Source organism: Haliotis cracherodii, unplaced genomic scaffold (genome assembly GCF_022045235.1).
Source record: "Haliotis cracherodii isolate W230 unplaced genomic scaffold, xgHalCrac1.p SCAF_5, whole genome shotgun sequence".
Lineage (NCBI taxonomy): Eukaryota > Metazoa > Mollusca > Gastropoda > Lepetellida > Haliotidae > Haliotis > Haliotis cracherodii.
This window is the reverse complement of record NW_027266308.1, coordinates 56,632,027-56,657,604: the sequence shown is the minus strand read 5'-3', so window position 1 is coordinate 56,657,604 and position 25,578 is coordinate 56,632,027. Positions and strand designations below refer to the sequence as shown.

At 41.0% G+C, this 25,578-nt stretch overlaps 1 protein-coding gene across 1 annotated transcript; it reads right to left on the bottom strand.

Annotated features, from left to right (window-relative positions):
• Positions 1–14,760: 14,760 nt before the first annotated feature.
• LOC139443189 (retinol dehydrogenase 12-like) lies at positions 14,761–24,918 on the bottom strand. Its single transcript, XM_071224149.1, has 8 exons — positions 24,607–24,918; positions 22,840–22,940; positions 22,283–22,423; positions 20,763–20,954; positions 20,134–20,292; positions 19,236–19,355; positions 17,629–17,851; positions 14,761–15,954 (listed from the first exon to the last, which is right to left on the bottom strand). Exons 2-8 carry the CDS (start codon positions 22,922–22,924, stop codon positions 15,849–15,851), a joined length of 1,026 nt encoding a protein of 341 aa, XP_071080250.1. The 5' UTR covers positions 22,925–22,940; positions 24,607–24,918; the 3' UTR covers positions 14,761–15,848.
• Positions 24,919–25,578: the final 660 nt, after the last annotated feature.

Here is a 25,578-nt window from a genome sequence, read left to right as displayed (position 1 = left end):
CAGCGAACCTGACCACCCGATCCTGTTAGTCGCCTTTTACGACAAACATAGTCGCCTTTCACGGCAAGCATGGGTTGCTGAGTACCTATTCTACCCCGGATCTTCACGGGCCGAGAAGTGTTGTGAGAGATGATGGACTAAGCATTCTCCCTGATTATAATCCTTGGTTTGTCAGGACCATTAGCTCAAGGGTTTCACCAAGGTATAAAACGTCTTCAATCTGCGTGATCGTTGTTTTTGTTTTTTGTTAAACACCGCACTGAGCAATATTTCAGCAATATGACGGCGGTCTGTAGATAATCGAGTCTGGCACAGACAATCCAGTGATTGACATCATGAGCATCAACCCAAGCAAGTGGGATGCGATGTCATGCATCAACAAAGTCAGCGAGACTGACCACTTGATCCCGTGAGTCGCCTCTTACGACTAGCAGAGTCGCTTTTCACGGCAAGCATGGGTTACTGAACACCTATTCTACCCCGGATCTTCACGGGTACGTCAGCTTTGTCCCCTGTGAGGATTTAGCGTCAGAATCAGTTCCAGGTGCCCTTGCTTGTTGCAATTGGAAGTGTAATATACAAAGGGGATCGGGTGGTCAGGTAATGTGACCTGGCTGATTGCGCGTCATCGCCCCGGCTTATCTGGTTCTTTGCTCATGTTTTCAATCACGGGTTTGCCTGGTTCAGTATCGATTATTAGAAGGGCACTATGATATATCTGGAATATAACTAAAAAGGGCGTTATCATCATTCACATAGCCACTCCATTTCGCTCCCAACATAATGACACATTGTGGTATGACTCACATGATGCCCAACAAAGCGTTAGACTACAAATACGTAAATAGAGTTTGACCTTAGTTTCGATACTTGGCAATAACACTATATTTCAAGGTTCAGTTTATACATTGACAGCACACTGACCTAGTTTCATCACGCTACACGGCACTGAAAACACAGATGTCAGAATATAACTGACAGGATACACAGAGCTCATACCCCACCACAGTACACACGTGTGTTCACGTGGACTATCGACAGAAGAAGGGCATTCTAGTTATGTATACAATCTGTGATCTAGAAGAATATCGGGTTCGGACAATAGATGGTGTTGGGTCATGCTCCCCTATCACAGACATTCGCAGTTGTCAATACAGCGCATATATTGCCAGGGCCCGTGCGAATCATTAATATCAACAATTGAGCATTGCTGGTGAAAATGTACATCGGTGATAGAAACTGATATAATTATTCCATTAAACTCATTATGATACACTATTTAATGAACTTCGGATGGTATCCACCAGAAATTAAAATAGGGCTGCGTTGGTGATAAGTGACATCTATTTTCAGTATATTCTATAGCGGTCTTTTGTTTGTGTATGTATACGCATCGGGAATGAAAACGTAGGTAAAACGTACGGCATTGAATCCCAGTGGCGCAGCACTGATTACACAAGATAACAGATGTGTTCTAACTCACAAAATATAGTTATGTAAAGGGTTCTGATTAAAACAAGCAATATCAGATATACAACGCTTCTCCCAATATTCTTTTCATGAAACATCTATTCGGATATTCGATACATGTTTGATGAGTGAGCGAGTGAATAAAAGATGGACATTGCTGTAAATAATACACATTGAAAGTCGCCTTTACGTACTTTACATAAGTCGAGATCAGACAGACGTAGGTTGATGGTTGATAGCATGAACATCGTTATGCAGGGTAGGATAGTCACACATTACAACCAAGACGTTTAACAAGTTGGACTCCTTTATTAAGCTACTGATTCAAAGATACGAATGGAGGTGGGGAGAAATAGGGTTTGATCATTTCATTTATATTGCGAAGTGGACGTGTGTGTGCGTGCGTGCGCGTGCGTGCTTAATTATACTAGTTCAGACTTCTGTCGGTTTATAGTGCGATTTAACATGGATACCTCACTCTGACACAGAATACAGACAAGCAGACCAGTCCTTGTGTTATCCCTTTAATGCCGAGCCTCAGGCGGGGTAACAACAAGTACCACATTTTCCTATGAAGCGGCCGAGGATCGAACCACCCTCCTGCTCTCTGGGCAGCCGCTCTTTCCACTCGACCACGGAGGAGGTAGAGTGGGACGGGGTTTCAACGTTTTTTGAAGCATTAATGTACTGAAAATAATTACCCTAATAGCTGTCATATTTTGGGATGACCCTCTGCCTCCCCTTGTCCTTGGACATTTTCTTTCATGGCCCTCCCCAAAAAGACAAAATGCAAAAGAAGACAAAATGCAAAAGAACTTTATATTTGATAATAAAATTCAATTTTGTCATGACACTCCTCAAACATGTGTATTATTTTTTAAAACCCTCCTCTAGAGACGGTCATATTGTTTGGTGACCCAATCCCATCCGTTATAATAAATGACCGGTCCCTAACTATCAACAATGCATCAATACCATATGTAGGTATTTCCAAAAGATGCATAAAAAGTTCTACATAAATGGAAATATAGGAGGGATGGTGCATATACTTATATAGGCAGGATGAGCTATAATACCGGCGCACAGTATTCCGATGTCTATATTTACACGTTGGTGTTTCTTAAAGAAAATGCTTCTTTGTATCATTCAGTGTTGAGACAACCCTTGACAACCCGTCATGCAGACTGCCTTGTGAGACCACTGTGTGTCGTTGCTAAAGGCACGCGATGTTATCGACCGTGGGTAGGATACCCGTTGTCGGGAGGCATAGGCGCAAACCTTGTATCTGATTCCTACCCCTCACGAAGTCATGCTCTACGGGACATGGTTATGTGTCTATCACAGCTTCATCATAACACAGGGCTATCCAGCGAAATTCATACAAATTCATGGCTTGAACCACCCTTCGAGGCGGAATATGAATACCATGAATATGCATGAATTTCGCAAAAACGACCACTGCTTATATACAGTCAATGTATGTTATATTATATGTTGTATTGTATGTTATAGTCAATGTGTAAAACGACTTAAATTAGGCAATTTACAAAACGCCAAAATATTTCAGTCAGTTTACAATTATACTTTCCCGGCATATTGACTAAAATGTTCAAAAGGCCTTTAAAACATGGCATTAGACTAATTATGCCAGGATCAGAAATTATACACCGACTTTCTTTTTGTTTTAATCATTTTCAGTCACTGGGTGATGAAATAAAGCAAAAACATGTTTGGAATTCACTATCATAATAATTATATTAAATGGAAAAATATTTGTAAAATTACTGAAATATTTTGGCGTATTGTAAATTGCCCGTTTCATTCATTTTACACATTGACTGTGTCATATACTCAATAAGAATATGTTCCCGAAATGGTAATTTGTTATGGAGAGTGGTGGCTCAGAGATTATTCATTCACGAGAGGACTAAAAGGAGAGCCGCGACGCTTGGATGTCGGTGGTTTAGCCCGTTCTTCTACAACGGTTGCATCATTATCCTTAAACTGTTTGAAAATGATATCTTGAAGGTCCTATATGGGTCCTAATAAGTGAGTTAGAAGATGAACATACTGTATTTTCAAATTAAAGCTAGATTACCTGTAATTTAATCGCGCTAAATAGAATTGGGTACCGAACGTGCAGTCATTTGTCTATGGGTCGATGAAGGCTGTCGATGCATACACAAGTTATGTGTGAAAAAGGTTTAATTTAGTGGTATCAAATTGAAATTTGATATACCCTATGTTAACCAATAAGCATTCTTCAGCATCATGGTAGAATGAATGTTCAACCTTGAATACTACATCACGGTGTCCTCAATAATCCAGTCTGCACCAGAAAAACCACTGGCTGAAGCATGAGCACGAGGGATGCCGACAGCAATCCGCCAGGTCACAGAGTACGCCGCCCAGATCCCTATTTTTGTCAGCTCTTGGGGAGCTGGGGACGCATGGGTTCGCTTCCTTACACGGACATAAGGTGTGAAGCCCATTTCTAGTGTCCAATTAGGTGTGATATTTATGGAATATTGCTAAAAGCACAAACTTAATCCCCCTACAAACCCACCCAACCTAGAGTTGCTGATCTCTCCAAATCAAGGCCAGCCGACTTTGTTTTTAATCAATCAACACCTTACCTCAACTTCGATAATCTCGTTCAATCTGAAAATAACCAGGGTGCGGTAGTACAAAACAACCGTAGCGCTACGACTGTCGTAAGTCTATGTTAAGGTATGGGAGTTACGATCACCGTAGCGCTAAGATCGCTCTGTACAACGGCACCCTGGAACATTAATTGACATATATAGGAACCAGAAAATATGGTGAACCACGCCTTCAGAGTGAATGAGTAGGGTATGGCACTTTAAGCACAAATCCAGTGATGGCACAGCGTGTCAGCTTCATGTGGGAGAAAAGCCCGAAGTGATACAGGTCTTAGACATTTGCATTTCTGGTGTCCCCGCCGTGATATTGCTGGAATATTGCTAAAAGCGGTGTAAAACCATACTCACTCACTCACTCACTCTTAGACATTTGCCACTTTTGAGAATCCAGAGAGCACATATATGGTGCTGACAAACACAGAAACATAACCAGGGTGAACCAGGATTTCGAACCCATGATCATAGGACTTTGTGTAGTGAAATTGCAGTGCCTGAGCTGGCAGGGTCACCCGTGGCCCCTGGCCCCTGGCCTTCAGAACGACGTGGGACATCATCAGCTCCACAGGGTTCTCTGGGAATATGCAAGCATGACAGCTGATGTCATTTGTCAGATCCGTTTCCTAATTTTAGTACAAAATGACGTCATTTGCAGTCTGATAGTTATAAATGAAAACAAAAACAACAAATATTTCTGCAGAAATATTTAATACCAAATTCATTAGAAGCCAAATAAACTCATGCAATGTATTAAATCTAAAGAGAAATATGAAATATTCATCAAACGGCCAGGATGATACAGAACACACGTCCTGCCTGAAAAGGGCATGATTGTCACCACAACCTGAATGAAACCAACATGTCATGCTCTTAATTCTGCACTGCAGGCTATCTGATTGTCAGTGGTAATTTATTCTATATCAATAATGTTTGTATGCAGACTTTAATTAAAAAAAGGCGTAACGAAAAGATCTTGCTCAAATACAGCTGTCAGTGGATCATGTCAAGAATCTTGTATATCTTGATAAACATACAACAAACAGTTTTTCAATCACATTGTGATATTCATTTTGTAAAAGTGACATAAATATCCTGAGACACTACTGGAACACACATGCAAGAAAAAAAATGCTCAGCTTTGAAATATTTCTTGCCAGCAGTACCTTAGTGTTCCTACTTTGAGCTGTCCTGTCTGTTATATAATTCAACACATTCACCATGAAGCTGGGTATCATAGGCTGCACTGTTATCAATGTATACAATGCCGCACTGCCCTAACTGTATGCACTGTTATCAATGTACTAGTATATAATGTTGTACTGCCCTAACTGTTTGCAATGTTATCAATGTATACAATGCTGTACTGCCGTAACTGTATGCAATGTTATCAATGTATACAATATTGTATTGGCCTACTAACTGTTTGCAATGTTATCAATGTATACAATGCTGTACTGCCCTAACTGTATGCAATGTTATCAATGTATACAATGTTGTATTGGCCTACTAACTGTATGCAATGTTATCAATGTATACAATGTTGTACTGACCTAACTGTATGCAATGTTATCAATGTATACAATGTTGTATTGGCCTATTAACTGTGTGCAATGTTATCAATGTATACAATGTTGTACTGCCCTAACTACGCAACGTTATCAATGTATACAATGTTGTATTAGCCTACTAACTGTATACAATGTTATCAATGTATATAATGTTGTACTGCCCTAACTGTATGCAATGTTATCAATGTATACAATGTTGTACTGACCTAACTGTATGCAATGTTATCAATGTATACAATGTTGTATTGGCCTACAAACTGTATACAATGTTATCAATGTATACAATGCTGTATTGACCCACTAACTGTACACAATGTTATCAATGTATACAATGTTGTATTGGCCTACTAACTGTGCACAATGTTATCAATGTATACAATGTTGTATTGGCCTACTAACTGTACACAATGTTATCAATGTATACAATGTTGCATTGGCCTAGTAACTGTATACAATGTCATCGTTGTATAATTGATGTATTGTGTGCATACACATGCTCATAATTCGTGCATCTAATATATATATGCAAGAATATTATTGCTCTACCTGGAAACACATGCTGATCCTGAGAATTTGATCAGTATCATGGTACTCAGAACATCATTGTATCACCATACCATAGCTATCATAGCACCTTCAGCAAGCTATGTCTTCAGCAGTTTCAGAATTTATTGCTCTTTTCACAGACACTTATTCCTTAAAATCAACCAATAATTCAGCATGACATATCATTGTTTAATGAGAGTGCATACCCTAAACTTTGCAAAACTAGAAACAAATAATTAATTATTTGTGCATCCTTTGTTCATACTTTTGTAGTGAAAGTTACTAATGGACTTAGCCTCAAATCAAATATGACACTTTTCTAATATCTTCTTCAATTAGCTCCTACCTCTGTAAATGAAGAGATGACATTGGTCTGGACTTACAGTTCGTTGTTTAACTGCCACTCAGCCAATCTCATTAAAATCAGATCTTAGTTCTCGCTACCGCTAAACAAAGATCTGAGGACATCCCATTACAGGTCACATCAGAATGACCTTTCATCCGACCAATCAGAGTGTCGCTTACCAGATCATGGAAGTGACAGACAGAAAGTGATTTCTAATCATGCAATCTCAAAAACTTTAACATGGTGTATTTTGAACGATAGTTTATGTGCTTAACGACTGAATCCATACAATCTAGACCATCTATTAGCTATTCCAGAATGTTCTCTTGGTTAGGTTTCAAATTTTTAATCGAGAATTTGTCAAAATATGTTTTGAAGCGTAGTCGCCAAATTTGAAATTAGTGCTGTAAAGCACGAGAAAGCTGCCTTCTGATTTTCTAATGTCGACTTCTTGTCAGTCATTTCATTGGTCGGTCAAAGTTTGCGCAAGGTCGGAGTGACGTGACCCGTAATGGGATGTCCTCAGATCTTTGTTTAACGGTAGCGAGAACTAAGATCTGATTTTAATGAGATTGCCACTTAGCAATATTCCAGCTATATGATAGCAGCCTGCAAATACTTGAGTCAGACAAACCGGTGATTGATATGTTGAGCAACATCCCTTGCCATTCAACCCTGTCATCAAGCCTGACCACCCAAGCCACCCTGGTACTGCAGGCATAGGTTGCTGGGGACCTATTCCAACCTGGAATCCCCATGGGAAACTCGGGCCTCACACATTCAAGTAGGGCTGGGTACCCAACACCCTTTTTCCCTGTTTTACTCGAGCCCTGGCAAAAAGTATTTAGATACACATATAAAACGATATGGTCATGCATACACTGAAGTTGACTGAAGCTTTATCTTATTCAAACATTTAACAGCCATACATAGGAATGCATACATAGTCACAGAGAAAATCGGGACATTAGTGACTTGTACTGTAGCCATGGAGTGAAAGTGAATGATCGTCATTAAACAATATATCACGTGACTAACCACGGGTCTGGGTAGCCCTGTGGGTACCCGGATCCTACTCAGTACCCACCCGACCCGGGTACCACAGTTACCCGTCCCAGCCCTACATGTATGTATGGCCAGAACCTAAAACACCATCAGGGCCCACTTGCACAAAGTGATCTCAGAGCTACGACTATCACAAGCAAGCCTATGTTAAAGAATGGGATACAATCAGCTTAGCACTAAAATCCCTTTGTGCAAGTGGACCAACGTCTGAGTTGATGGCATGTACACTTTGGAAACAACCATTCTACAAACCTACATACCATACAGACATGAATGGCCTCCTGAATCAGTTGCACAGAGTACCATATTCGACCCACAGGCTAAGATACTGGCTAGTGAACAATCCCAATTAGCACCCCTTCCGATTGATCAATGTACACAAGACATATTTTTTCGTATATTACGCACTCGTGTGTTATATGGACCCTTAATTATGGGCAATTAAATTCTGGAAAAATATATCTGTAGTACATAAACATTTCAGGCTGTCAGCATAAACCACAAAATTTATCTTTCAACTCTGTTTTTTTCACCCGAATAATATTCTAATAAGAGCCCCATATTTCTAATTTTGAGTGAGTGAGTGAATGAGTTTGGTTTAACGCCGCTTTTAACATTATTCCAGCTATATCACGGTGTGTCAGCTTAATGTGGGAGGAAAGCCCAAAGTGATGCAGGTCTCAGACGTTTACCACTTCGGTGAAACCCACGAGCACGGGTATGGTGCTGACAAACTCTAATTTTGAGAGCGCCCTGGGTGCTTATTACGTCGAATACAGTAATGTCCTTGGTATACAGATATAAATATAAATTTACACAAGAGCACTATAAACTGCTTGTGATTCCATGGCATCTGACTGGCAAACAAAGCAATTTGTCTTGCATTAATGGTTCCATAAACCGAAGATAGCAAATGAGGCCACACCCACTAACAGACTGTTTCCGGATTGGTTGATAACAAATTGACAGGGCTAGAGTTGCATTAATGCACTGAGCGATGTCACAGATTTTGTTTTGTTGTAACAATCTTTTGTATGTTACTGATCCCAGGCACCCCAGGGGGGTCAAAGAGAATCAGGTGAAGGTCATCAAAACACAAGATGATACAAAGGTATTTTTACTTTTGAAATATTGATAATATTGAAACAATGTTCATGACAAATAATGTTGTGAGATTCATGTAAATAATAAACAAAACAGCTGCAACATGAACATCATTTTGGGCATAGCACTCAGATCATTTAAAAAGTTAATCGATCTGACTTTGTTTTGTAGCTAATGTCCACAAAGTTTGTAGAGATATTCCTGCAACTATAAACCATGAAATATCGCAGCCATCAGTGCTGAAGGACACAGACCTGTATACAGTAAATAATAAATAATAACCATGCAGTGCTGATTTACTCCATAGAAACGTATATATTGTTACCTCTTCCCAACACCAGGCTAAATGCCTATGTTGTACAGGTTCGTGCTTGTATGGGTAGGGTTCTTTTTTCATCTAATATTTTTTTCATGACTTTTAGCACTTACGTTTGTTTAAAATTGATGTTAGTTGCAATGTTTCTCAAACATATATAGGTTGTAGGTCAAAATAAATAAAGCAACCATAATATGCAGAAACAACGATAAAAACATTTGGGTGGCAAGCGAAATAAATAGTTGGCCAGGTTACCTGAAACACAAGTGTGTTTTGGGGTTGATATACACCAGCCTGAAACACTATATCTTTAACCCCACACAACCTACTTGCATGATATACACCAGCCTGAAACACTGTATATCTTTAACCCCACATGACCTACATGCATGATATACACCAGCCTGAAACACTGTATATCTTTAACCCCACACAACCTACATGCATGATATACACCAGCCTGAATCACTGTATATCTTTAACCCCACATGACCTACATGCATGATATACACCAGCCTGAATCACTGTATATCTTTAACCCCACACAACCTACATGCATGATATACAACACCCTGAGACACTGTATATCTTTAACCCCACACAACCTACATGCATGATATACACCAGCCTGAAACACTGTATATCTTTAACCCCACATGACCTACATGCATGATATACACCAGCCTGAAACACTGTATATCTTTAACCCCACATGACCTACATGCATGATATACACCAGCCTGAAACACTGTATATCTTTAACTCCACATGACCTACATGCATGATATATACCAGCCTGAAACACTGTATATCTTTAACCCCGCATTACCTACTTGCATGATATACACCACCCTGAGACACTGTATATCTTTAACCCCATACAACCTACATGCATGATATACACCAGCCTGAAACACTGTATATCTTTAACCCCACATGACCTACATGCATGATATACACCAGCCTGAAACAATGTATATCTTTAACCCCACACAACCTACATGCATGATATACACCAGCCTGAAACACTGTATATCTTTAACCCCACATGACCTACATGCATGATATACATCAGCCTGAAACAATGTATATCTTTAACCCCACACAACCTACATGCATGATATACACCACCCTGAGACACCGTATATCTTTAACCCCACACAACCTACATGCATGATATACACCAGCCTGAAACACTGTATATCTTTAACCCCACACAACCTACATGCATGATATACACCAGCCTGAAACACTGTATAACTTTAACCCCCACAACCTACATGCATGATATACACCAGCCTGAAACACTGTATATCTTTAACCCCATACAACCTACATGCATGATATACACCAGCCTGAAACACTGTATAACTTTAAACCCACATGACCTACATGCATGATATACACCAGCCTGAAACAATGTATATCTTTAACCCCACATGACCTACATGCATGATATACACCAGCCTGAAACAATGTATATCTTTAACCCCATACAACCTACATGCATGATATACACCAGCCTGAAACACTATATATCTTTAACACTACCCCCTCCCCCACCCCTCCAACCTACATGCATGATATACACTATCACAACTATCAAATATGATTCCACATTATATGACAATATCCAAGACTCATTATTGTCAAGGATATCAAAAGAGACATGGCTTTTCTTGTCTTTAGTTTGAAAAGAATGTACGTTTAAGGCACATGCAAGGATTTGCACACCCCAACTTGTGTTAGCATTACCATTTTCTGTCACAAAAATACAAAATCATATATCAAACTCACAGATTCTAATGTATGGTTGTAACAAGGGTATTATTGTAGACAAACACATCAAAGTTGAAACCACATTTAGAGGTAGGTATAAAATAAATAAAAGATTGCGTTGTACTTGGCAAACCATATTATCAATATTACAATCATGGAATATTTACCATATATACAAATATAGATAATTGATTCCCTGAAAGTATTCAGGTGATAAATGACATTGGTTATTAAAACAAATTGACTTAGAGGTGCTTGTAAAAAAGTCAAGCTCAATTGAACTAATTCCCGAACACAGCAAGCATTCAGATTTTAAAGAGTTTTCTTAAAGAACTGTCAATCATTTTAAACACATACATGCATAAAAATCTGATTGTCTTCCAAAGATTTTATCATTGTTATCCACTTACTTTAACAACATTATGTAATCAAATGTTTCCCAAATCAGGGCCCTGTTCCACAAAGTGATCTTAGACTGCCGTAAGTCTGTTATAGTATGGGAGTTACGATCGTCATAGCGCTACGATCTCTTTGTGGAACAGAGCCCTGGACTTGGCCTGCTGGTATATCCTTCAATAAATCCTGCCTGTATTCACACAAGTTAACTCAGCCCATGAATTTGGAGGAGTCATGAGCACAATTTAGAGAGTCAGATATTTAATTTCATCTTATTGAAACATGTTATAATGAAGAAATAAACAATATATATTTCAGTCACATGGATGCTTCCCTAGGAACCAGCAGGTTGTGACTGTGGTCACTAATCAGAAGCCCGAGTCGAGTGAAAGTCTGTTGGTTCTGATAAACACAGCTAATAATCGTCCTTATAATAATATCAAAATGTAGTGAAAAGTAGCATAGACGTGTTCAGGATGGCGAGCAACCGCGCGAGAATACAATGAGGCAATATCACGCCTTTCTGAACGGGAGGTGCGTACTCGCTCTCGCAGCACAGCATCAAAAATGGCCGGGGATCAAAACAGCCCTGTCCACAAGTGTCATAGGTTCACACATTTAAATTCATCACAAGTTTGATGGGTTCATACTTTGATGTTCATGATAACAAAGTGTTTATTTTTATTATTAGTTACATGTCCCTGTGCTGGACCAGACAATCCAGCAATCGACATGAGCATCGGTCTGTGCAATGGGGGATACGATGACATGCATCACCCGAGTCAGCGAGTCTTATCACTCGATCCTTATGGCAAACATATGGGTTGCGGAAGACCTATTGTCTTTCCTGATTATCACGGGTCAACATATTGAAAATGGAAAAATAACTTTTTGATGGTAGATCTAGTCTAAAAGATTATTCTTTTGACATCAGTTCCCTTCTCGTCAAAGGCATTCAATGTGCGACGCCATCTTGGATTACGAGGCGAACTACCTCTCGGGCTCGATCGCGAGTACACACATGAGCTCTTGCGGTTAGCCGTGTTCAACAGCGCACGCTCGCGTAATATCACGAGCGCCCGCCCTCCTGAACACGCCTCAACTGTATTGAGGTTCAGCCTTAAAAGGCATATTCAAAGGGAGACTACTCTAGAAGATTGCAGTTTGTTAAAATGGCTGCCTTCAGGATGATTGTAAAGATACAATTTTCAATAATAGACTTGGCCCATGTAGTAAGTGGATCATGCAACTGTTAGAGTGTAGACTAACATTAAGTCCCAGAAATAAAGTGATCTTATTTAAAAATATATATCTACAAATAATAAAATTCAAATCAACATCCGAACATTGCCTTATTTCAGAGCTGAGGCATTCTAGGCTTGAGTTGGACTGCTTTTTGAATTTATTCTCTTGACTCTGGGAGATAGACGAGGTGGGGTGCAATTGATCCCCTTGAAGATGGAGAAAAGAAGTACTTTAGGTCATAGTTTTTGAAAGTTTAAACTTACAAGTGACCAATAATGTCATTTCATTGTAATTTCAGTAAACACTAGTAGATTTCTAGCAGTGATAGAAGGATAAAAACATATAATTAAAATTATCACGGTATAAAAATGTAGCTGAAAAGAAAAGTAACTGGCTTCCAATGAACACATGTTTGCATTCACCATCAAACACTAAAAACACATACAAAACAGGAACAGGTACAAAATCATAAGTGAACACGGAATAGGCAGAGGTAAACATGGCACACCCACTACACCTTATCAGTGAGTGAGTGAGTATGGTTTTACGCCGCTTTTAGCAATATTCCAGCAACATCACGGCAGGGGACACCAGAAATGGGCTTCACACATTGTACCCATGTCGGGAATCGAACCCGTGTCTTTGGTGTGGCGAGCGAACGCTTTAACCACTAGGCTACCCGACCGCCCCTACACCTTATCATGTGGAGGAAAGACAGTATGGCTGTGGAGGACAGATCTAGGTCTAGCACACCCACTACACCTTATCAGTGAGTGAGTGAGTGAGTATGGTTTTACGCCGCTTTTAGCAATATTCCAGCAACATCACGGCAGGGGACACCAGAAATGGGCTTCACACATTGTACCCATGTCGGGAATCGAACCCGTGTCTTTGGTGTGGCGAGCGAACGCTTTAACCACTAGGCTACCCGACCGCCCCTACACCTTATCAAGTGGAGGAAAGACAGTATGGCTGTGGAGGAGAGAGGTCTAGCACACCCACTACACCTTATCAAGTGGAGGAAAGACAGTATGGCTGTTGAGGACAGAGGTCTAGTACACCCACTACACATTATCACGTGGAGGAAAGACAATATGGCTGTGGAGGACAGAGGTCTAGTACACCCACTACACCTTATCAAGTGGAGGAAAGACAGTATGGCTGTGGAGGACAGAGGTCTAGTACACCCGCTACACCTTATCAAGTGGAGGAAAGACAGTATGGCTGTGGAGGACAGAGGTCTAGTACACCCACTACACCTTATCAAGTGGAGGAAAGACAGTATGGCTGTGGTGGACAGAGGTCTAGTACACCCACTACACCTTATCAAGTGGAGGAAAGACAGTATGGCTGTGGAGGACAGAGGTCTAGTACACCCACTACACCTTATCAAGTGGAGGAAAGACAGTATGGCTGTGGAGGACAGAGGTCTAGTACACCCACTACACCTTATCAAGTGGAGGAAAGACAGTATGGCTGTGGAGGACAGAGGTCTAGCACACCCGCTACACCTTATCAAGTGGAGGAAAGACAGTATGGCTGTGGAGGACAGAGGTCTAGCACACCCACTACACCTTATCAAGCAGAGGAAAGACAGTATGGCTGTGGAGGACAGAGGTCTAGTGCACCCACTACACCTTATCAAGTGGAGGAAAGACAGTATGGCTGTGGAGGACAGAGGTCTAGCACACCCACTACACCTTATCAAGTGGAGGAAAGACAGTATGGCTGTGGAGGACAGAGGTCTAGTACACCCACTACACCTTATCAAGTGGAGGAAAGACAGTATGGCTGTGGAGGACAGAGGTCTAGCACACCCACTACACCTTATCAAGTGGAGGAAAGACAGTATGGCTGTGGAGGACAGAGGTCTAGCACACCCACTACACCTTATCAAGTGGAGGAAAGACAGTATGGCTGTGGAGGACAGAGGTCTAGCACACCCACTACACCTTATCAAGTGGAGGAAAGACAGTATGGCTGTGGAGGACAGAGGTCTAGCACACCCACTACACCTTATCAGTGAGTGAGTGAGTATGGTTTTACGCCGCTTTTAGCAATATTCCAGCAACATCACGGCGGGGGACACCAGAAATGGGCTTCACACATTGTACCCATGTCGGGAATTGAACCCGTGTCTTTGGTGTGGCGAGCGAACGCTTTAACCACTAGGCTACCCGACCGCCCCTACACCTTATCATGTGGAGGAAAGACAGTATGGCTGTGGAGGACAGATCTAGGTCTAGTACACCCACTACACCTTATCAAGTGGAGGAAAGACAGTATGGCTGTGGAGGAGAGAGGTCTAGCACACCCACTACACCTTATCAAGTGGAGGAAAGACAGTATGGCTGTGGAGGACAGAGGTCTAGCACACCCGCTACACCTTATCAAGTGGAGGAAAGACAGTATGGCTATGGAGGACAGAGGTCCAGCACACCCGCTACACCTTATCAAGTGGAGGAAAGACAGTATGGGAATGGCCACCATTATTGCCTTCCAATATCTGTCAACAGGTGCTGAAATAATTCAACATATGCTTACTTAAATCTTATATCACTATGACTCTTTATAATAAAAGGTGTAAGATGAGCCTTACAAAATTATTAGTTTCTTTGATGAAAGTTCTGTTTGATTTTAGAAAACAAATGCATGTTAATGTCCAATATTACTCACTTCTCAAAGGTTAAAAACGAGGAAATCCCAACATACATGTTGATTTTTTTGATTTGTCAGAATATATAATGGAGTCCTGGTCTAAACATCATAACGGTCATGCAACTCAAGAACAGCCAAGAAACAGTCTATCCAATAAGGTCCAACTCCAGTGCTCGATGAATTCTATACATGCTTGGGATGAAGCCCTATGTAGATCTGATGACTTGCTTGGTGGCTTGCATCAATGAAAGCACAGAGTGTTTAGCACTAAATTAAACCATCTTTACGGTTATAAAAAAATCTTGAAAAAGCTCTGTCTGTAGACAAATACTTATCCGAATATACAAAAACACAAAAGTTGTAGAAAAATATTTGCAAATTTGTTCTTGTCCCTTTGGACAAAAATATTTGAATGCACCAGGAAGAATGGCCTACTTCATGGCCGTTACTATTACGTTAAGTCACCCATCAAACTTGGATCTTTACACAGATAGTTGTCCGACCAATACTACTGCCAACTGACTTTGGTTATCCAGAAAACATCATCTGTTTAATGAAGGTCATCCAGGTCAATATCATCCAATATGAGGGAAGACCCTGGAAGTGACACAGGTACAAACAGACTGTCTAGAATAGACTGCATACCAGACAGAAGTTGAGGGCTAGGTAGACAATTGTTGCAGTTTCCATGCCGTTTATTCCTGTTTCTTGAGTTTAACCATCTCCTCACTGAGGCACCACAGTCTCTCAGCATCGTCTGCATCCATCGCATGAGGCAGCAGGTCACAGATCCGACTGTCACTGCAACATGTGTATTTTTACTCAGTGGTTTAGTTTGGTTTGTTGTTTGTTGACACCATGAGGTTTGTTTGTTTGTTTGTTGGTTTGTTGTTTAACGCCGCACTCAGCAATATTCCAGCTATATGACGGTGCTCTGAAAATAATTGAATCTGGACCAGACAATCCAGTAATTGACATCATGAGCATCGATCCACGCAACTGGGATACGATGACGTTCATCAAACCAAGTCAGCGAGCCTGACCACCCGATCCCGTTAGACGCCTCTTACGACAAGCATAATCGCCTTTTATGGCAAGCATGGGTTGCTGAAGACCTATTCTACCCCGGATCTTCACTGGTCGAATCCCAGATGCAACACCAATCATAGGCATGTCAAAACATATGCCCTTGTTGAAACCAAGTCAGCAAGCCTGACCACCCAATCCCGTTAGTAGCCTCTTACGATACCGGTAAGCATGTGTTGCTGAAGAGCTATTCTACCCTGGATCTTCACTCAGTGTGGAGACTGCCAATGAGATAAGCACCTTGGAGTAACAATCTTGTTAAAATCAGGACCGTTTTGTACCAAACCTACATTTACTGAGGCTAAAAAAATAATAGTCTTGGTTCTCAGGCACTGCCCGCATCATCATAAAGTCTGCCGCACTTTTCGTTTTTCATTTTCAAAAAAATAAAAAAATCCTAATACTTAAAAAGAATGCAATAGCAATGGAGCAATATATGAAGGGAGGCTATTTCCCAGTTTGATGGTACACAACTGCTTATTTGGTTACATACTAGTTTGAACAACTATTTTTTCAAAAGTCATTGCCTGAGAACAAATTCTTTTATTTTTTTAAGCCTAATGGTTCATAAAATGTTTCATTAGCTAAAAGGCAGCATGTAAAATGGTTGTACAAAACTATCATTAAATAATGATACTCCAAGTGTAAGACTTCCATTATGTGCAATCAAATCAGGGCATACCCTTCCATTTTCGAACATTTCCATTTCAGGAAACAAACACTTTCTCCATCCTGTCATCTGCCAAGTGGAATTACTGTAGTAGCAGTTTCTCAACTCAAAAGTTTGGTAAGTCATAGGCTTAAAAAAATAAAAGAATTGGTTCTCACACAATGACTTTTGAAAATACAGTGTGGGCTGGTGTTTTCTTTGGTGTTTTTGATCATTCAAACAAGTATGTAACCAAATAAACAGTTGTTTGCCATCAACCTGGGAAAGGCCTCCCTACATAAACAGCATACAAACTCATATTGCCGCTGTGACCATAATGCAAGATGCACAGTAAAGCAGTGTGCATGTAAAAGGAAGTAACTGAGTGCTATATTGGATGGCATTGTTTTTAAGTATAAGGATTTTAATTTTTTTTCTGAAAATGGAAATAAAAATGAAATGTGCAGCAGACATTACGATGATGTGGGCGGTGCCTGAGAACCAAGACTATTATTTTTTTTAGCCTTAATTGCCAGATGCATGACTTCTGATGTTCACTTTGAGATGTAATTATATATTAACTCAATATGCTTCTTCAGTATTCACCTGATCAGGCAGCAAGAAGAAGCCCTGAAATCTCTATGCAAAGAATGAAATGTTTTTATCAATAAAAAGTTTCACATCTTTATGTTCTTCCAACTTCTAAATGCATATCAAAGAACTGAAATATCTTGTCTTACGAGAGAAACTTTCCTGAGATGTTCTCCATCTCTGGGGCCACAGCGCAGTACACAGTGGTGCGAGCTCCCTGCTTGGGTGTGTTGGCGAAGAGGTAGTACAGAGCTTCACCCACTGTGCCCAACAGGAACTTGATGAGCCAATTGAAGTCGAGCTGGGTGACGTTGCGGCCTATCTCCGTGTACACCACCCCTGGATGCAGACAGTTGACCGTCACACCACTGCCTGAAGGGAAACACCAGGCGATAACAGTGGCTGACAAATATGCTGCTTATTTCATTGGATGATATTTCATGAGCGGCACTGCAACACGTTTAACAATTACCACAAATATTCTTTAGTTTACATACTCACCGACAAAAGTGAGTGAGTGAGTATGGTTTTACGCCACTTCTAGCAATATTCCAGCAATATCATGGCGGGGAACACCAGAAATGGGCTTCACACATCGTACCCATGTCGGGAATTGAACGCAGGTTTTCAGCGTTGGGAGCGAACGCTTAAGCCACTAGGCCCCACCACCAAAAGAAACACGAATACCAGACATGTTGTTTTATATATGAAGAAATACTCATATTCAAGAGATATTAGATTGGTTTGATGCAAAATCGAACAAACTGGTGTGTTGTGTGAACTGACACTCACGAACACATGTGACGTTATAGATCCATGACTCGAGATGCACCATTTGCCATGCAGGATGAGCATGTCATGTTTGGAAATCACGTACAGCATATCATGATAACAATAAAGACACACTGTGGTAACACTTGACTGGTTGTTTGTTTTGTCATTAATCAGGCAACACTGGAACCATCTCTTCTCAACTTTTATACTTCTTCATGTTTCTATTGTTTACATTTCTTTTGGTGGTGAGGATTTAATTAAATCTGTCTTTGCAAACCTTCCAAGTACTTAAACTAAAAACTGTTCACACGCAAGATAGAAACTTTTGACAACCACCATTACTGTTCATTTATAATATAATTCAAGCTGTTTATTGCATGAACTATCGTCTCAACAAATCAAGTACTTGCCTAAACACTCTGATCTGCATTCAACAGGATTCACATACCAGATAGAGTGAGTGAGTGAGTATGGTTTTACGCCGCTTTTAGCAATATTCCAGCAATATCACGGCGGTGGACACCAGAAATGGGCTTCACACATTGTACCCATGTCGGAAATCGAACCTGGGTCTTCGGCGTGACGAGCGAACGCTTTAACCACTAGGCTACCCGACCGCCCCACATACCAGATAGAAAACAGTTGTTACTTTAGAGACTTAACATATTAAAAAGGAGAATTATCTGATACAAACAAATTGACCCCAAAGCAGGATGAAACGGTATTTCATGTATTAAAAAAATGGACCAATTACAATGAACAACAGCTGAACAGCATTGGTATACTTCATGCCCTGTACTGTAATCTGCTTGTGAGTGAGTATGGTTTTACGCCGTTTTTAGCAATATTCCAGCAATATCATGGCGAGGAACACCAGAAATGGGCTTCACACATTATACCCATGTCGGGCATCAAACTTGGGTCTTCAGCACGAATGAATGCTTTAACCACAAGGCTACCATGATCAGCTGGAATAGCTTACCTCTAAGTCTGCTGCTTAGTTCCCTGGTGAACAGCACATTGGCTAACTTGGATTTGGCATACACATCAAACGCTTTGTATTCCTTTTTACTGTTGATGTCATCAAAATTCATTTTTCCCACTGGAAATACAAAAGAAATACAAATTTCCTTTATGTTGCATGTATTCTGCACAGCATAAGAAGGCTTGCATGAAACTAAATGAGGTCATGACTCACTGGCTCAGTCAACAGTCAAGGGGAGATAATCTGACACAATGTGTGACAAACAGTGAAAGGTGAGGTGACGTTGCATTCAAGATCATTTCACTGATGTGCATGCAGTTGTGTGCATACACACGTGTTACAAACACACACTGCTAATTCCCCCCCTCCCCCAGCCAAAACACATAGTCAAATCCCCCTAAACATTCCCAATCAGTTAGAGCAGGCGTGTGACATAAGTCTACTGTGTACATACAAATGTTTACAAATGTTTAATGTCTAGTTTTCCTTGTATATTGTGGTAACAGTGACACCTCTAAACTTAACACACAGTGATGTGTCATTGATTGATATTTAGAGATTAATTAATAGTCAAAGTCAGGGATCAAAGACAATCAATTTCAATCTGTGTTTACTTTCTATACTTAAACCTAAGACGCATATCTGTGTACATCTTAGCTTAAACCAGATTTTTCATGCGAATTCTTAAAACACTTCCATATGATACAATAAAAACACCAAGCACAGAATACATTTATACATTTCATGTAGACATGTAGAGCCAGACATTCACCAAGTTGACAAACAGGACCTTTTTTTAAGAACAAAGAGAGGGATTCTTAAACTGGTATGTACATCTGTTACAAATGTTGTTCAACGTGGTCTCAATGTAAAGTTCCTTGCACCACCGACTTACTTGCATAGCCTTTAGATGAAACGTTGATGATCCTGCTGGGTGCGGACTTCTTCATCACATCCAGCAGCAGGGTGGTGAGGAGGAAGTGGCCGAGATGGTTCACAGCAAACTGCATCTCATACCCGTCCCTGGACTCCAGTCTCGGGCCTATTGCCACCGCTAGACAACAGAAAAACTGATGAAATGTTTGATAGGCATAACTTAGAAGTTGACAGATGACAAAGTAGACACAATGTATGGATAACAACTTTGCCTTTACAGTATTAATGAAGTTGTTCATAAATTGTGATTACTTTGTCAGGAAAACTGACATGTTCATATCTCAAAGAATTCTATTTTGCTACAGGGACTTCAACCTTCTTTACAAATTAACTGTATAATTATTGTTACTTATAAGTCAAAGCAGTGTTTAGTGTGTATATATATTGGATTTATATCCACTGTGGCAAGTTTTACAATCAGCTGCGTATTTCATTCTCGAACACTACAACCCTCATAAATGGGACTGTAGATGGGCTAGGATAGTAGGGGGCCCACTATAACACAGTTAAACCAGCAATAAAGTATCGACTGTACTACATCTTCAAGGGTGGTGCACCCAGGATGTTGGACAGAGCTTTGGTTCGAACCTGCATTGTTAATGAGCACATCCAGCTTCTTCTCCTCCTGCAGGAAGTTGTCCACAAACGACCGGATGGACTGGAAGGAGGCGAGGTCCAGTAGCTTGCATGCGCCCTGGTTCTGACTGTTAGCCACATGGATGTCCTTCAGAGCTGCAGCTCCCTTCACCACATCACGACACGCAATGATCACTCTGGCCCCTAGGGAGCAAGACATATACTCCAGTTACTACTCAGTGTGTGCTCCCAGCAGTGCAGTAAAACACTCTGATGGTGCAGCCAATGGTATCAAGCTTCCCTGGAAAATCATATGTCTGTATGGGGTGACACAGGGCTGGTGGGAGTACTATGGGGTGTTGTGACAGGGCTGGTGGGAGTACTATGGGGTGTTGTGACACAGGGCTGGTGGGAGTACTACAGGGTGTTGTGACAGGGCTGGTGGGAGTACTACAGGGTGTTGTGACAGGGCTGGTGGGAATACTATGGGGTGTTGTGGCAGGGCTGGTTGGAGTACTATGGGGTGTTGTGACAGGGCTGGTTGGAGTACTATGGGGTGTTGTGACAGGGCTGGTGGGAGTACTATGGGGTGTTGTGACAGGGCTGGTTGGAGTACTACAGGGTGTTGTGACAGGGCTGGTGGGAGTACTATGGGGTGTTGTGACAGGGCTGGTGGGAGTACTATGGGGTGTTGTGACAGGGCTGGTTGGAGTACTATGGGGTGTTGTGACAGGGCTGGTGGGAGTACTATGGGGTGTTGTGACAGGGCTGGTTGGAGTACTACAGGGTGTTGTGACAGGGCTGGTGGGAGTACTATGGGGTGTTGTGACAGGGCTGGTGGGAGTACTATGGGGTGTTGTGACAGGGCTGGTTGGAGTACTACAGGGTGTTGTGACAGGGCTGGTTGGAGTACTACAGGGTGTTGTGACAGGGCTGGTGGGAGTACTATGGGGTGTTGTGACAGGGCTGGTTGGAGTACTACAGGGTGTTGTGACAGGGCTGGTTGGAGTACTATGGGGTGTTGTGACAGGGCTGGTGGGAGTACTATGGGGTGACACAAGGCTTGTGGGAGTACTATCAGGTGTTGTGACAGGGCTGGTTGGAGTACTACAGGGTGTTGTGACAGGGCTGGTTGGAGTACTACAGGGTGTTGTGACAGGGCTGGTTGGAGTACTCTGGGGTGTTGTGACACAAGGCTTGTGGGAGTACTATGGGGTGGTGTGACACAAGGCTTGTGGGAGTACTATGGGGTGTTGTGACAGGGCTGGTGGGAGTACTATTGGGTGACACAAGGCTTGTGGGAGTACTATGGGGTGTTGTGACAGGGCTGGTGGGAGTACTATGGGGTGACACAAGGCTTGTGGGAGTACTATCAGGTGTTGTGACACAGGGCTGGTGGGAGTACTAGGGGTGTTGTGACAGGGCTGGTGGGAGTACTATGGGGTGTTGTGGCACGGCTGGAGGGAGTACTATGGGGTGGTATGACACAGGGCTGGTGGGAATACTATGGGGCATGTTGTGCACACGTCTACCTCTCTTCATCAGCTCCTGGGCTGTAGCTTTGCCGATGCCTGTGTTTCCCCCAGTGATCAGCACTGTCTTGCCATCCATCCGTGCTTGGCTCCGCACCGGGCTGCCCACTAGCCACTGACGGAGCAAGATGTACCCAAATCCTGCAGACAAGACAAAACTGGTATCTCGAGGAATACAGATTTTACACAAACAGACACAACAGAAACTTCATAAACATTAATTGGGGACAGTACAGGTTATTAATAATTGGCAATAATAATAATGTCAATAAATATGTTAAGAAATATGTATGTTCTCCTAATTATCAGCTCTTCTTACTCTTGATTTTAATAATCATCACAAGTATTTCTAACCACAAGCAACCCATAAATGGGCTTCATACATGGCGAATCAAACCCAATTCTTTGTTTTGAGCAAACGTGTCACCACTAGGCAATGCCACTTATAGATGATAAAATAAATGACAAAAAAACAAGTAAAGGGTATGTAGATCTTACATTCGCATACCACCAGTAAACATGATGATCTCTCCATCACTGATGAAGGCAGCACTCACCGACTCCGAGCACGGAGGACATTAGAATGTGATGGCTGTGGGTCAGCTCCACCAGGGATCTCCACATCTCCTCCAAAGACTCCATCTCCAGGAACTCTCACCTGTAATTAGCAGTGTCACAAAAGTTCTCTAACTCAACTGGCTGACAGACAGACAGATATTTTATTTTCGTCTCACTGTTGTACATCATAAAAAAAGGCATAAAAAAGACGCTTATACATAAAAATAATAATACAGGGCCACTCATATAAAGTTATGAGAGACGATACATCGAACTTGATGATATATACCGATAAAAAATGTTTTACCCATATAACAATATCTTTCTGCGTTGTAATAGTAAAAAGCAGGTTTTGGCAGTGACATACTCTATATACCTAATGTTTAATTACACAATTTCTCATTGTTTGATAGGTGTAAAGTTGGACATTTTAGCCGTTATACCCGTGAATAAAGTGGATCTTAGATCATCGTATAGTGGGCATTCTAATAAAACATGTTTTTCATCTTCAAGATGATCATTACAATTAAAGCACGCTCTGTCTTCAACCTTTAAATTAATACATCTGCCTGTTTCGATCCTTGATCGTGCAATACCACATCTAAATTATGTAAAGGCAGATCTGTAATTCCGGGGCATAAAGTTCTTGACATAGTCTTCACAGCAGTAACAATCTTTAAAAATCCTATACATACGGAGTTGGCTTGTACCAATATAAACATTGACAGGAACAACTGGTTTGGGGCTAAATCCGAGTATCCATCCTGCTATGAACCGTGCATGTACTTGGCTCTCTGGTTTATGTCAAAGCGTTAAATGTCTAAGTAGTGAGCGAAATAGCTGTTAGAACAGGTCTTCAGCAACCCATGCTTGCCGTAAAAGGCGATTATGCTTGTCGGAAGATTCGACTAACGGGATCGAGTGGTCAGACTTGCTGACTTGGTTGATGCATGTCATTGTATCCCAATTGCATAGATCGATGATCATGATGTCAATTACTGGATTGTCTGGTCCAGACTTGATTATTTACAGACCGCCGGCATATAGCTGGAATATTGCTGAGTGCGGCGTTAAACAACAAACAAACAAAGCTTGCCCACTGTCTCGTGGCTGGTAACATTCCTATAGGGCCAGGTGAAATATTTTCCTGTCTGGCAGACTGTCCAGTAGAAAATTCCATTGCTACACCTACACTGACAATTTTGAATCGGACATTGATGTGTGACTCACCTGAGATCAAATGCTAACTTTATGATTACAAAGCTGTAAATGTTAAAGGCAAAACGTAAAGAAAATCTGAGAAAAATACTGATTATCAACTCCACTGTTTCCAGCATGTATTTACAAACAAGGGCCCACAGGTCTGCAACGGTCAAGACGGCCTAGCAATAGTCACTAGCCCGCCTGGCTATTGTGGGTAAAGATTATTTCAGCCACTGCGTCTGAGATCTGTCATTTTGGAGCTTTCCTACAAAAAGTTTATGACAGTCAGGCCGAACAGGAGTCGGAACACCTTGTGTGAGAAACAACTAACATGTTTTTCAAGTTTTTCTAATGAGGTCTGAGGAATTTTCCTGTTCTTGAATTGCACTATAGTTCACAACTGTGTTCATAAAATTACCTTGTACACAGTGACTGTTGCCGGTATAACGGTAATTTGTATTAGTCGCTGAACTCACAGTCAATAATTCAAACATCGTGTTTACTTCAAGGGGAGGTAATTCTTGTTTCACTGAATCATATAAGTACACTGCAAAGCAACTCACCGAATACAGGTACAACAAATATTCAGTGTTCTTGATGTTTCCAATGGTTGCACCTAGAAATAACTAAGCACTCTGCAGACACCCTTTTCAGACGGCCGCAGTTGAAACCATGTTATCATCCACTGTGTGTGACTAATTATTCAGTATTTTTTTCATTCCGATAATCGTACCAGGTTGGGCTATCTAATGAATGGCTGGCTGTCAGAATTGTTCGCGGCTAACCTGACCATGTCATGACAAACTCAGCTTCTTCCTATCAATAGTGTGTCGAGGTCAAAGTCCGTGCGATTGAGGTATTTTATCATCAGCGGGAAGGACCACCGCCTGTACTCGTTTAAAGGGAAGTAACTCTTTAATAAAGGGATTTTACTCTATAAACACACTTCATTCAATTAATACATTAAAAATACCGATTTCCATATTCAACGTATTTCCAAATCCCATTAACTGTGGCTCTCGTTCCTGATTACTTCATTTATGTGTGAAGGATACTTTATAAAGAAATAACTATTATTGAAATATAATTGTACCACAATAATTAACAGCACTTTGGCCAAAATACATTCATTCTCTATGACCTCCATCAGCCAGTTTATCATATCTCAATTCTATTTTGACAATCATCATTTATCATGATAGAATGAAGACATGTACACGGTGAAAATTCCCACCGTGACCACTCTATATTGTAATATTGACACTGTGACCACTCATCGTTAATTGCGATTTTTAATTAAAAAAATGAAACATAACAAAGTATTCATATTATACATTTATTTACCGTTTGCATTGTAAAAGCAGTGTTTTCTCTCTTGTTTTTTATTCTGGGGTATAAAGTACTGTCGGAAATGTTAGAAAAATGCTTTTCTGGCTTCATTTTATAAATAGGGTATATATAGCATATATCAAAGTAACGCAAATTGACCTAATCTAGCCTATCCCAACTGACACTGTGATTACCCTTAAACGTAC